The sequence below is a fragment of the Rhipicephalus sanguineus genome, chromosome 1, assembly GCF_013339695.2.
Source record: "Rhipicephalus sanguineus isolate Rsan-2018 chromosome 1, BIME_Rsan_1.4, whole genome shotgun sequence".
Classification (NCBI taxonomy): domain Eukaryota; kingdom Metazoa; phylum Arthropoda; class Arachnida; order Ixodida; family Ixodidae; genus Rhipicephalus; species Rhipicephalus sanguineus.
The window spans coordinates 212,518,953-212,534,669 of NC_051176.1; the positions used below are offsets into that span (position 1 = coordinate 212,518,953).

Below are 15,717 nucleotides of genomic sequence, written 5' to 3' on the forward strand. Positions count from 1 at the left end.
TGCTAGAAATAAGTATTTTATTTTTAATGCAAGCCTTCAAGCACAGTTGCAACATAATAAGGTTTGGGCAGCAACAAGCAAGCACAGGATGAGTTTAGTTTGGTCACAACATACAAAGTCCCTTCACAGCAGTTCAAGGCAAAGCTTCTGTGTAGGAGATTGTTGCTCTACACTCAGCAGTGAATATGTATTGCAACATTTTGTAGCTTAATCACAACTCACACTGCAAAAGCAGCTTCTGGAAATTCTGTACAGTGCTATAGCTCCTTCAAAAAGCATCATCAAGGATGCACTATCACACGTGCTTTGATGGCACAAAATTTGGTTGTGGAGGTGTGTTGTAAAGCATTGCAGTGTAGCAAGTTCACTGAATTATGTAGATCTAAATAAATTCTCGGAAACCAGACATATTGGTTGTAAACAAAATCACACCTTTCAAGAATTATTGTACAGAGCATAAGAGAATTGTAAAATAGAGTTCATATGAACGGGTGGTAGGCAAAGCTGGATAACAATGAGACATGGCAGAGACAATAGAATTACAAAAACAGCACTTGGTGTGTGTCCATTATCTGTGTCCTGTTTTGGTGCCATTTCATTTTCACTTTAATAACATGTCACAGTAAATCAGTCTGTGTAGCATCTGGGCAATAATGCAGCAATCTTTTTCCTGGTGCAAGCATTTATGGCACACACGGTCAGTCATATGTTTAAACAAACCAAAATATAATAATTAAAAAGTACACTTAGAGGACAAACGTTTGCGCTTTGTGTACCATTTCTACCATAGATCAGTACACAATGATACAGCACATATTTGCAAGAGGGCCACAGTGAAAGTGTGTACTTTCCATTGCTGTCACAGTTGAATAAAAGTGTTCCCCATACCTTTGTGATGTGACAACCTGCTACTGCTCCATGCCCATGTTCGACATGACCCTAATTAATGAAACATGGTAGCACTGTAATGTAGTGCCACACTTAGCTTAAAGTGCCATCTGTTCCTGATAAGGAACTATAAGAGTCAGCCTGTGGTTACTCTGAAGTACTAGCTTCAAAAGTATGAAAATGGCAACAACTTTTTTTTTGTCACATCAGACTGCAAACCTTTGCTGCCTTGACTAAGAATGAGACAATAAGCTCCTGTATACAAAAAACAGAAAAATGACAGAGAAGCAGGGACAAATAGAGAAACAAAGGTGCATAGATGGTATTAAGCAAGGGCAGCTAAGTTTAAGCAGAGAATAAGAAAACATTCTGATAATGATTAGTTGATCATAATTAACATCTAAAAACAACATTCGAGCTATGAGGGATATGGTAGTGATGCATTCCGGACCAATGTTGACGACACAGTCTTTTAATGTGCATTAAAATGATCAAGAATTCAGGGCTAATTGGTACACTTTAGTGTGCTTCGGTGACATGCCACGCAATAGAATAAAGGAAGACGCATGGCCGTGCAATAGTAAACCAATGGGTACAGTAAAAGTATGTGGTCAGTGGTGTGATCGACCAAAGCCACTTGGGCGCAGCTTTTGGAGCAGCGAAAACCTTGCTTTGGAGCAGCGTAACAACCTTTTGGGGTAGTTACCAAGCATACAGCTTCAAGCGCGACTATTTGTCTCTAAGCTGGAACAGTTGTACCACATGTTTAGCAGATTTATGGACAAATAAATGCATGTTTACTTAGTATATCGCAAAAGATGAAATTAAGTTACTGCTCTTCATTTTTCTGTGGACAGCCTTAAGTTTCTTTAGCCCCGTGACCTCAGGGCACTCAACATTTTCCTGGAATTCATATTTGTAAATGAATATGACTTTCCCTGATGCTTTTGTTAGAGTACTGGAAGCACAAGCTGTGTAAATTTTCCATGTATTCTGTTTACTATCCAGAACTACTATTCTGATGAGGTTAGTGCTTTCAGAACCTATAGGCCTTCACTGCGTGGTGAAGTGCCTGCGGTTATGCTTTATGGAGAGAATCGTTAAGATACGTGTTCATGGACAGTTAATAAAATACAGGTTTTACTAATTGGTCCTTTGTGTCCGAAGTCTAATTTGTGCTCCATGAAATATGCGGTAATAGAAGGCTTTGTATTTAACTCTGACAAGTTCTCAAACACGAACTGTTGCTGCGGTCGAGAAACAGAACCGAGATGCCCGGATGCTGGGGCACCATGCTTTCTCAGCAGAATCCCACAGTCCATTGCAGTGTGTAAAATTGTTGATAAAGTATGGCGATTGTATGGTCAGACTGAACTTGACAATTAAGCCCCCTGCATGAACTTTTATGGAAGTATCTTACAACAAATAGTGGTACAATTTTTTGTAGAAAAATCTAAATAAATGGTCTATTCGAGAACATACATGTACTGCCCACTGTAATTAATGGAATCAATCAAATAGAGTGTCTTCCATGATTTTTCAATTGCACCATGTATTACTTTTCTCTAGCTTGGTCCACAAAAATGAGAAGCTATTTTACCGAACATATTAGTGTAATCTTGTAGTATGGCCTAGTTGTAGCAGAAAACTTCATTTACGCAGTAAGGGCCAGTGTGGATTGCTTGGCAGGGTTGCATCTAGCAACTACTTAAACTACATAGCACTTGTCAATATGATCCAATGCACTCGAAATTAGTGTTAACTTAAATATGATTTGCAAGCACGTTCAGTCTTCTTTTTCTCCGCAAGAACATCTTGGTGTATGCTCGGCGCAAGTTATGAGATTTTTACAAAAATGTAGCAGCATGTAGGAGGTTTCACCTATTGGCAGTTTGGCGTAATTGGTGCAGCTATTACATCAGTGTTGGCAATGAGGTTTGCCTAAGCACACATGGCAGTTTACTGCTTCTGCACATAACTCTGATAGAAAATTTTGGTTACACATTAAAAGTATGAGAAATTCATAGTGCGATCTAGAAAGTGTTCAACCACGATTTTCTAAAACGTTCATCAGTAGCAGAAATACAAATGAATACAATGTCGAAAAACAAGTGTGTGGAGAGATAATGTATTGCCAACGCAAAGGCTCTCTCTTCCACTACCCTGACCATTGCCTATAGCTAACATTTCTGTTGCAACTACGAATGTGTTGTTCACTTCTTACAAACAACAAACCTGCATGAATGGTTTTACCGACAAGTATTGTCCTGTGCTTTGAACAGCAGTGATTCTGTGCATGTGTTCTGTTTATGTATCTCAATTTCTTTCTTGTTGTAGTCCATTCTCCTAGCCCCCTGTGTAGAGTAGCACACTGGACATTTCTGGTTAAACCCCCTACCTTTTATGCATTCTTTCATCACTCTCTCTCTCTCTGGCCTTCTCTGGTGTAGTAGCCAACAGCCCTCTTGACATTTCAGACAAACACATCCCCCCAACCCAAAACCACTTTCTCTTCTTCCTACACCTTCTTTTTGCTGCATGGCATGTTGACATGAAAGACTGCAGAGAGGCAGTTTTGCGTGCTCTCCAGGCACTACATTTCGGAAGCATTTCATATTCGACTTTTTTTTAGCCACACATCAGCATCATACTTTTCGGACACAATCGTCACTACGTGATACTATATATGCAGCATGCTTATCTATTTGTAATGCTTATATCTAGCGAGAAAGCCAGGCCCCAAAGCCTAGACACTTCCTTTATCTTGTTTTTAATTTCAGACTCTCGTACAAACACCACCCATTTGCCCTTTCATGGTTACCTTTATACCGGACCATATTATGGTAAGAAATCGTGAAGAGTGGTTATAGTACATGGATGTTAATTTAGAGGATTACATGTGCATGAATAAATAAAATGAAAGGAAAATTTCCTTTTCCTTTATTTATACATGCATATATAGTTCTCTAAATAAACAACCACTTGCTACTACTACTATTCATTTTTCTATGCGAATGGTATTTTATACACAAGATTCTCAACATAAAAGACTGCTCTTCCAGATTACCAAGTGCATAGTAAGAACAGATGAGCTTTAAGTCGCACATATAAATTTACTGCATGTGTGTCAATAATGAGATGTACGAAATATTTTTTTATTTGTGAGACTGTAAGGCAAAAAGGAATATCTCCTGAGAAAGACAAACATGCTGCAAGTAGCCTTAAGAATTTAGAAAATTCAGATTCACATGTTGCATGCTACTGATGTAAAATTTGCAAAAAAGATTTTGACTCTGGCTCAATGTGACTTTACTTCTTTGCCACACAAACTCCGACCAAAAATAACTGTTGGGGTATTACGTCCCAAAACTATGACATGATTATGAACGACACCATAGTGTAGGGCTCCAGAAATTTTGACGTGCACCTAAATCAAAGTACACGGGCCCCTAGTATTCTGCCTTTATCGAAATGCGGCCAAAATGCCACAATTTTTTATTGTGGATCTCTTGCCAACTATTTTAATTTCTTTGTGTAAACAATCTTGCTACTATTTTCAGTGCCTAGTGAGACGTGTGCTGCCGTCTACTAGAGCACGGCAAAGCACCAACACAGATGAAGCCAGCTCGTCCATGGCTGTGCAAGAGAAGGTAAGGTGCCGTATACGAGCTCAGCTTGTCCTTGGCATGGAATGGGTTAAAGCGCAAACAAGATAATAGAAGTACAAGTAACACTACGGTATGTGCCATGCAATGACATGAGCACAGAATCGGAGGCACTAAAGTATATGTTTATATTTACATGCATAAAAAGAAACTGCCACGTGTGACAATCCAATACCATTAATAATTACTTTTACTATACTTGATAGTTTTCTCAACCTTTTTGCTTATGCCATATGTACCCGACATGCACAGCTGTATATTTTCACTCTCTCTTTTATATTGTGTCATCAAAGCAGTGTAGCAAAGAAAAAAAAAAAAGCTGAATTCGGTATGTTTTCCATTATCACTTCATTTGCTTCCTATGCTAGGATAAAAAGAACACTTTCTCCAATGGAAATATGACACACACACAAGAGCAATATGAGAAACTAGTTTTTCAGGTGTGCAAGCCATTTTTTTTTTTTTGCACTAGCCTTGCAATACATTTTGCTATCACAAAGAATCAGAGAAAGCAAAAGGAACATGAAGTTGGACAAAACAGCGTTTTGCCTGAAGAGGGCAGATGTGGGAAAGTTTGAATATTGTAGAAAGATCTTAAAAGCTGCAACAAAATTAAGACTGGAAAAAAAAAAGTGATCACAGAAGTAAAATGTTAAACGTCTGAAAATGCTATCTGCAAGAACTATACAAGAACATACCTCAAGTACTTTAATTATTTATGAACGGTAGGCGACAACTACAACTAAGAGATAGTAGAATTCATAAGCATCCATCTAAAAATTATAATAGTCTCTTTTAGTGTGACTATTGCCACTTTTGACATATATAACCTTAAAGGCAATCTGCAACACTTTTCCAAGTAACCATCGAATGGCTTCACTAATGGAATTTATTGCCTCACGAATGGAACGCCGCAATAATTTTTAGAATCCATCAAGTATGAGTGGAGTTACAGAAATTTGTCGTAATTGCTTTCTCCCTTCTCTCGTCCTGACAAATGCACTGGAAGCTAAGCAGGGAGGGATGGCACGGGGGAAAGAAGTTGCGTCACGTGCGCGCCATGACCTTGAGCACTTTTTCTTTTTTCATTCTTCGAACGCGCAGCTTACTTTCCGTGTGACTGCAAGCACACACGCGGGCACATGGCAACCTCCCGCGGCGGCCGCAGTAACTATGCAGCCCACGATGCTCATATCAACCAATGGCCACGAATTTGGATATACGGCATCATTTGTAGAAAGAAGAGAGAACAATTTCTAGCCGACTTTGAGAATGAATTGTAAATTCCAGGCGGTGTGCTGTGCTATAATGTTTGGCTCGCGTGTTCTCAGGAGCCTCAAATACCGATTGGCAGTGTTTTCTGACCATGCTGAAAAAGTGTTGCAGGGCCCCTTTAAAATGTGCTATGGCATACATTGGTATTCCAGTTAAGTTTTCCAAAGGCGTGTCTGTAACGCTTTGGAACGATCTTGACTGAAACAGCGGTATATTTTAACAGATTGATGAACATTACAAAAGTGGCATTAGTTACTTGCTAAGCAGACATGGCTTAACTATTCCTTGGCTTGAATGTTACAACTACATGTGCGGTAAAGTTGATCCGAAAGTTATTAGCATATTTAAGATCAGCCAAATTAACCCCTTTAGACGTGGTGTAAGCATCTATATTTGTGCACTCAACTTGTTTTTGCTAGTTCTGCTGATTGGTCACCAAGAAAAAGCAAGAGACACTGAACTTTGGACGAATTGAACCTCCTGCATGTTCAATGTGTCTTCACTTAACTTCAATGCACTGCGTATTGCTGCAGACAATCGCTTTGCTAAAGGCACTACCATGTTAGACAAGTCGCCCAACATGCTGTGTTCCAACAGCTATGTCAAAAGTACAATTTTTATTTGCTCGAAATGAATACAACCAATATTAAATTATGCATGTACTTCAGGTTTCACATTTGATTCTTTTTATGTAAAAATAAAATATGACTGACTTCAGATTAAATAGACGTTAAATTACCTTCTAATTTAGATAAATCACTAAGCAATGTTCAAATGAACACACTACCAGATTCTTTCTTGCAATAGAATATCGAGTGACTTGGGATAAAGTTGTGTCCTTTTGACACATTATATTATAGACAGTCCATCACAATTCACGCCTGAAGGGGTTAGCATTGAAAATTTTCTCGCTGCTATCTGTCTAGCTACATATCACCAAAAAATGGCAAGAACCCAGTAATGACAGTTCTCATTTAAAAGTATAGACAAATATACATAATATAATACTCTTTACTAGCCACCTTGAATAGGCTCTGTTGCTCTATACCTAAACAGCAAGCTCTCACTTTGTTGGAGCAAATGTTTTAGCTCTGAACTCCCATGGTCACTACAAATGGCTTAAAAACAGTGCACTTTTTGTATAATGTGGCTAGGTAAGGATATGAAAACCGTAAAAAAAAAAAAAGCTAAATACATAGAGGAAGGAAGAAGTGACAGCAAAGGGCAAGCCCAAAAGCAAATACTTGTTTGTTTGAATGCTAAAAATGTTACTAGCAAGGAACCCTATTGTGTACAGTGCAGATACAAAAAGTACTATCAAAGCTAAATTATGTTCAGCAGCAATATTTGTGCTACTTGTATAAAACACAAAGCTTAGCACATACTGTCACGCTCAATATGACTTGCAACACGGCAGCGCGTGGCCTCACGAGCTCAAAGACTGTGCATGGCTTGAAGTTGCCCTTATTTCCACAACTAAATGAGATTTTGTTATTGGGTATCATCGCCAAGTGACAGAACGTCATTTAGTTGTGGAAATTGTGGGAACCACGCCCACCGGCTATCGCGAGATAGCGCCCCGTGCTGCGCAAAGGCAGTGCGCGTGGCCCAGCTGCGCGGCTTAAAAGGGGCAGCCTGCGCGCTGCCCAGGAGAGACGTGCCTGGGACGCCAGGAAGGACGGATGCGGCCACCCGCGCTGGCCGATTGCTGCTGCCGCCGATCATGGTCGTCGCCTCGTCGTCTCGTGTGCCTGGACCGGCCCCGCCGTATGCAGCGTAGAGTTAAATAAATTGTTGTTGTTGTTTGTTGCGAGTTGAAGCCTCCGTCTTCCTTGCTTTGACTGCGGATGGGACGCAGCAAGCCCAGTACCCACAAAATAAAGGCTAGTGAAAGCCATGCACAATCTTTGAGCTCATGAGGCCACACGCTCCAGTGTTGCAAGTCATATTCAGTGCGACTGTACATTACCATCGTAAAATGAAATGTTTTACTGGAATGTAAAAATTTAGCTCTGAGATTACAAATGTTCATGCTGTGTAACCAACTTGTGATTCATAAGACACCAGCATATCATCCTTAAAAGCAGCCTTCGATTTACCATCTTTTTCGTATAGACGCCGAATTTCCAGATTATCATTATTTCACAGATTTTTTTACAGTCCCCTCGTCCTCTCACTATACATCTTTTTACCGGCATGGATATCACATCACAAAAGTTATTTTTTAAATGCCGCTCGCCGCAAAGTGCACACTATCACATTTTCATCTTTTTTCCCTCATGCAACTGTAGACTGGAAGAAAGCTTTCCTTATGACATTGCTGCCATCACCTGCTCATCTGCTTTCACGGAAGAAGTGTCTGTGTTTCTTCACCTTTTGTTTCAACTATTGCAAACACACCACTTTGTAATACCCATGAGTGTGGAATAAAGAATGAATGAATGCATCCTACAAGAACAAATCATTTAGCCAATCTTGCTATAATAGGAGGTTCATGTTGTGTTGAATACTTGACAGAGCATGCAGTGGTTCGATATTTCCCTAAGGGTCTGAGAAAGAATTTATACAAAGAAGCAACATTCTACAAGCAGCATGAGAGATGCAAAGGCATGATTTTCGCATCACAGTAGAAGCACGAAAAGCAACCAGATGAACAAAGAGTTCTATGAACAAAATGTTATTTAAAAAACACACGAAAAAATGTAAACACTAAGCTTTTCAAAGTCCAGAAAATGGCGTTTTTGTAAAGAAGGGCAAAACAACATTTCTTTTCAAAAAACATTTGTTTTCAAGATTTTTTTTAGGACCACTACAAACTTCACTTCGTAATGAAAGGCCAAGCTACTCCCTCATAGAACATCTTTTGCTGTAGTAAAGTTCGCAACATGTTGTAGTAGATGCAGTCAACTTTGTGAAGATGTTAAATATTACCTATTCTTAGAAAGACAACAGAACAGAAACAATACTGCACTAGGAAACGTATGCAGTGAATTTACAACCACAGGCAATGTGGCATGTCCAGTACTCACAGATGGAAATGCGAAAGTTTAGAGCTAAGTAATGCACATACTTTCGTTTCCAGTATCTACATTTCATGTCATATTGGTGTAATTTTGACTTAACACTTACATCAAAGCCAACATTACCTTTAGCAGCCAGATTTGCAGCGACATGACGCCGTTGTTATGAGCAATTGCTCATAGTAGTAGTTATAGTAAAAAAAATGTGATGCTTAAATACGTGAGTACTGTACACAATACACTTCTGCCAGGGTCAAAGTGCTTGTCTGTAAAGGTGGTGTAAAGTGGGAACATAAAAGTATACTGCAACATATAATAAATGTGTCCAGTAAAAATATGCGTTCTAAGGAACATTCCTAAAAAAGAATTCCATGAATTAAATGAAAAGCTTGGCCTATAATGTTTACAAAGAACCTGTAGTTAGTATTAAGGATGATTTCCTTTAACACTGGAAACACATCTAAAAAAATGCGGTCTGCTATGAAAAAACAATGAGAGCATCTTGTATGCTCATAGTACTTTTATAAGCAGCTTCTTGATACCACATGTGATACAGAAAAAAGAAAGTCGTAACTGTGGAGCTAAATGGAAAATAGCACATGCATATGGTTTCGCGCATTCTACACAATGTCGCAGATGCAATCATGATTAATGGTTTCTGCATAGAGCTTCTGTGGCGGAACACACCAAGGTTCAATCCCACCAGTGGACAACCTTTCTTTAGAATGAAGATGATGGAAATTGCACAAGACAAAAACCTACCTACTGCCAAGTGCATGGAATGAACCAAAGAATGTTTCGCATTAAAAAAATGATGGCAGAGGAGGCAGCTCAATCAGCTTGCAACTATCTCTTCATAAATTAGAAGAAAGAAAGTTTCTGCATCTCTTGTCTTGTTCTAAATTCAAGAACCTAGTCAATAATGGCAGAACCAAGGCTCATTGTAACAAGTGTCACATCAGAAAAATGGAAATTGAGGAAATTCTCTCACATTATGCAATATATAGGGGCCACAAAATCTGGAACATTAAAGCAATCATGTCACCACCATCGCAGTTTGTGCATGAGTAAAACTGAGTTTGATGCATGGGATGTTCAAATAATATTCCCTAAAAGTGCCGAGAGTGCCAGGTGACCCCTTATTGTCATCTTTATACATCCTAGCGGAAAAAAAAAAAAAAAAAAAAAAATCAGCCCAGCTTTTAAAAGCCAGATATGTGCAAAGAAAGCTTACTTTTCTAAATAAATCCACAGCTAAAATTTTCAGCTAAAGTTGGCATGTATCATAATATGATAAACCGTGCAGTATAGACATATCTTACTATACAGAAGACAATCGAATTGCAGAAAACCAACTAAAGAGATCAGAAACGTAGAAATAGCTCGAAAATTTACTGTAAAATATGACGAGATTTCTCACAGCATAACTTGTACAAGTTCTTTGATAACGTTACCTTTGACTGATTGGCAGCATTGACATCTAGGCCAGATCTTTTATGGCACTTTTATTTGAGTATTTGAAATGCTGTCTTTAGAAACTTGGTGCAAATTGAAAGAAAGCTTTATCCCTCTTCCAATAGTTGTGTAACGTTGCTATTGTCACTAGCTATTGAAAGGCCACAGGCCCCACTCCATGTCCACTGTATTTGCTTGATCGACATTTCAGTTTCTGACATATCTATAGCAATAACGGTGCTAAGCACAGTATAACTCATAGAAACATTATATTTTGCCATCAAATTCATCCTTTTATTAGAAAACCACTATCTGTTCCCCTTCACAAAATAATCCATAAATGCACACTGTAGTGTGTGTGTGCCTAACCACCTGTATGTCTTTCTAATTCAGAACATCCCAGCTGGCAGATAAACAGAAAGCAAACATTAGTATTTTTTTGTTAACTGATTTCAGGCCTGTAAATTTCAAAGAGAACCCATTAGTTTACTAATTACATGCTTATCATGTGGTTAGCCACCACCATATATTTTTCAGGAAAAAACAAGAAGTGTATCTCAGAGGTTTTAAACACACATTACGGGCAAATATTTAAGACTGTTACATTTTTGATCCTACTGTGTGAAGTTATTCTATATCAACCATGTGCAAAAAGTTATCAGTCTAACCAAATTCAATGGGCATTTTTAGTGTTGTTTAAAGCCTATAAGGCTAACTTCCTTTAGTGGGCCAAAACAGGACACAGAAAGTTGGTCTCAATAATTTCAAGTTACGTTAAATTGTTGTAGAAGATATTGGACAGTACATTTATTCATATTAAAAACATTTTCATGAGGTCCTGAGTGAACTAAACTCCACAACCCTGGGTTCTTGCTTGTTTTGTATAGAAGCATAGGTGAGCACAAGAATTATTTTTAATGAATACTTTGTTTAAGGCACTTACGACAATTAATAGTGCAGAGAAAGGGAAAGAGAAAAAATATGCCCTCCACACATTGTTAGCACAATGCTCATTGAGGCTACAATGTCAATTTAAGCGTTAAAGGAAACTGATGGATAGTAAATATAAAAATGATGTACCAACTAGCCCAACAACAAGTTCTTTTACAGTAAATATAACCTAACTTCCTTAAAGGGCCCCTCACCAGGCCACATACCAAATTTTAGTTAGACGCTGGAAGTTGTGTGCCGAATGAAGAGCATTATGCCACAAGAATTTTTTCAAATCTGTTCATTACGAGCTGAGAAAAACAATAATTTGTAGCGGCACAAAACCATGATGCATCGGAGCCGAAGGATCACATGATGCATACGCATGAACACGTCATGCGCATGCATGATCACGTGTGCATGACGTGCCCCAGCCAGCCCGAACACGCGAGCAGCGTTGCACGGCCGCTACCTTTTTTTTTTTATGTAGCGGCCGTGGGCGTTGTGTTGGCGTTCTCTGTGGTGTACTGCCTGTTTCGGTGGGATGGGCATGAAAGCTACGACATTTGTATGGGCACGAGACTAGCGGTATGAAGAGCCAGTGCTGCATGAACATTTAGGTAGATGCAGGAGGATAAATGAATCTAATAAGCGCTGGAATGGGGTAGAAGATTACACAGTTTCATTGTCAGGGCTGGCGTCTGCTCGACGCGCACACCAAGAGAACAGAAATGCGTGCGAAATGGAGGCAGATTAGTCCCGTATCTCGTTGCGATTTCCAGTAAAAAAGAAAAAAAAAAAGAAAAACATGCACACATTCCGTTTGTGTGTCATTATATCTCTCAAATTTCATTAATCTATTCAAGCAACAAATTACACAAGCTACACATGTCGCGTAAAGTAATTATTGCAGTGTCACGTGCTACTGTGGGCGACGTCAGAGCACAGATGTCTACGTAGAGGAGCAACGTCAGAGCACTGACATCTACGTAGCGCCATTCCTAGTAGTACGTCATCCCTTCTTTCTTTGGGCGCACCCACGAGACGAAGGGAAAGCGGCGTTCAGCTTGAAATTTGACCTGTTTCCGCGGCGCGTAGCGTTGCAAATTTTGGCAGACGTGATCGTGAATGCCCAGGGTATGCATTGCGCTCCCCAGCTGAAAATGGTCAGACTTGGTGAGGGGCCCTTTAACTACGCTACCTGCATTAAATTTTGTTGCGTGCAATGAGGATGCAAAACATTTCAAGCTTGAATTGATGCTATTTCTATTGCACTGTCATACATGTACTAATGGGATACCTGAAATATTAACAGTTATTAGATTTTGGTGAACCCAGTTTTTAAATTTAAAAATCATGCATACAGACTTCATCAGATATATGGTAACATCCTAACGTCTACTGCTGAATGGTTAGAAAAATATAGTTCCTGTAGGAGCGTGATAATATGTACATGATTCTTCAATTCTACTTTATCACAACCTGCCAAAAGCTGCGTGTGAAGAACATTTCACCAATGTCGGGGCGCATATTTTATGTTGTGTTTTTAAAGCAGCTCATCCCAGTCTCCCATGCTTTGTTTCTCCTGTGCACAGCTATGCTTCAGGAAATATACTGGTGACCTAGTGACACATCCAGAGCACCAGAGTTAATGTTAAGCAATTTGCATAATTTCTATAAATTTTCTGATTAGATGAGTAATTAGTACACAAAAATTGTGGGGCTTGTTTGAAGGGGGCAGATGACCAAATACTGTATAAGTCTCGTAGCTGTATATTTTTGGTGTGTTTGTTTCCTTAAAGGGACACTAAAGAGAAACAATGAATCTGTTTAGATCGATAAATTGTGCTCTGAGAACTCTAATGTCGTTAATTTCGCCATCATAGGTTTATTAATCAAGTTCAAAGCTAAAGTTTTAAATTTTGTGCCAAAATTGGTGATGTCACGCGGGGAGATTTCGGCGTGAAATTTAAAAATTCTCTCCGCGTTACGTCACCGATTTCAGTGTATTTATTGTATTTTGGCGCCATTGGCTCAACAAAATTCCCCAAACTTGGTATGTTAAGTCTATGGCCCCCTCAGAGGACAATGTACTTCATTTTTACCGATTAGGAACTACATAATCCCTAGTATGCGCCGTCAAAACATATGACTGACCGGCGAATGGTGCGAAAACTTCAAGGTGGCGTCGCCACCGACATTTTGTTTTTGCACATTTTCTCGCTTACTAAGCACCTTCTCGCAGCAAGCGTGGTGTTTTTGGTATCGTGAAAGAGTACTTTACTAACATGAGAAAAATCGTTTTGCTCTTTAGTGTCCCTGTAAGCTGGTCTAATATTACTGGGACACAATGCCTACCTATTGAGTATAGTACCTACAAATTCACCTATGACATATACAACAAAAATATTTCCTATGATTCATACTCGGATGAAACATACTGGTTTGCCTTGAATAGCTACAACACAAACTGTCTTCTGGGCTTGTTGGTACTGCACTGCTGAAACTAAGGGTGCAAGCAATCATGTACACAGAGACAAAGAGCCACACCACAGCACTCTTGAGAAACAGAGCTCTTGTGTCCATCACTGTCTTTGTGTGTGTGATTTGTTGCGCTCTCAGTTCAAGCTAATTTAAGAACACTTGTGGATATGCTTATGCTTCAAACTTTACATTAAAAATAGTATTGATGTGCCATAATGGAACAGTTTAACCACAGCTGCAGTGTTGATAGTCTGCATTTGTCCTTGAAATATGAAACCTCTAGAATGGTTACTTTAGGAACTCCTGCAAGTGTTGTGGAACCAGGAGGGTACTTCAGTGGACTGGTTGGTGCATAACAAAGCAGAACAAACAATGCAACAATGGGATGTAGTAGACTCTGTGCCGTGTCTGCCATCTTTACTGTGTCCCATTATCTTGCTCTACTTCGTTGTGCAACCATGTGTAATTTTTCTCCGAGCTTGAACACAGCTAGGATGGGCAGAGAGTAGGCAGGGATCTGCATGGAAATGTTCTACGGCACACTTGGGCATGACACTCAAAAGCGTCAACAACAGAAGTGAGAGCTTGCTGTAGCCTTAAAATCTAAATGTGAAGATAAGCCTTATCAACATGGCTAGTTCCGGTCTACAGATGTGACACAAGGGTACATACACTCAAACCTCGATATAACGAAGACGGATATAACGAATTATCGGTTATAACGAAGTAAATGAAGAATAGTCTTTTCATATATACTGTGTCACAAATGTACACTTATAACGAATTTTCGGATATAAGGAACTTATTTTCGTGTCAGATGCGACTTTGTTATAATGAGGTTTGAGTGTAAAATACAAGAATGAAGTCTCCATGGAAAAAGCAAAATTATGGCCAAACAAAAGAACATCATATTCTTCCTTTCCGATCCAACTAGCTATTATTTTAGGCATGAATGTTATATTGCAGTTTTGTCAAGGAGCCAGTGAATTATGATACTTTAATAAATTAGATGTGCTCTTAACATATAAAGAAAAAAATGAAAAACAAACATTACACTTTTCACTTTAGAAATATGCAGAGACTGAAAGGACAAAATTCTGCTGGTTCTCTACGATGTAATTTGCAAGGCACTAATATCGCTGCGCTACGCTAAAATAGCCAAGAATGTGCATGACTGAGACGTTGCAGATGTCTGAATATACTTATCGCTGACACAACTATGTAAGTAAATTACAGAAAGAAATAAAACAAATGGGAAGGGAGGGGGGATAAAGGAATATATTGAGGACCTTTGTCAAATAAAGGGGGCAGGGGAAGAAGAATTTTGCATATTTCCTGTTCATAATGATGCCACAACCATTGGCTAGTCTTTAATGTGTAAACCGTACGTCATCAGGCAAAGTTCCCCAGCTCTTCACATGATCTTGCCCTATTGCAGTTATTTACAAAAAACTATTTACATAGTTCATGATGAATGAGCTGCATCACTTAGCAACTTTTCCTGTCTAGTTTGAATGAACTTGTGCATTGACACTGCAATGATAGACACAAGTAAAAAAAAGGCCACTTCTAAAATAAGAACTGCCAGCCAACTTAAAATTCATAAAAAAAATATAAAGGCATTCAAAGATCCAGGGACTGCATTGACTAATATCGACTTATAGAAAGACCAGTCAAGGCCCAGTACTTTAAACAAAATCTGAGCCAAAAAACTGCTTTTTCCGCACCCTTCTCGATATGCTTCTTTCAAAGAACTTCTTCAGCTCTGATACAATAAAAACTGTTGATGATACTCCAACAAGAAGGCAGATATCTGAAAAAAAAAAGAGCAAAAGGAAGATTCAAGAACTGCATACATGTACAAATCACTTTCACATGGAGACAATAAAATTGTCTACTTTATTAGTATCTTACATTTGTCACACTTTTCTATTAAAGGCACCTTTCCTTGCACTTAACAAGAATATTCTAGAAAATCTTCAAACTAAAAAATTGGTCCG

At 38.9% G+C, this 15,717-nt stretch overlaps 1 protein-coding gene across 1 annotated transcript in view; it reads right to left on the minus strand.

The window, feature by feature from the left end:
- Positions 1-15,717, minus strand: part of LOC119406926 (calcium-transporting ATPase type 2C member 1-like) — a 119,337-nt gene continuing 103,620 nt past the window's right edge. The window contains 1 exon segment of the mRNA XM_037673721.2: positions 1-15,530. Coding sequence (XP_037529649.2) covers positions 15,406-15,530 — 125 coding nt within the window. The 3' untranslated portion in view covers positions 1-15,405.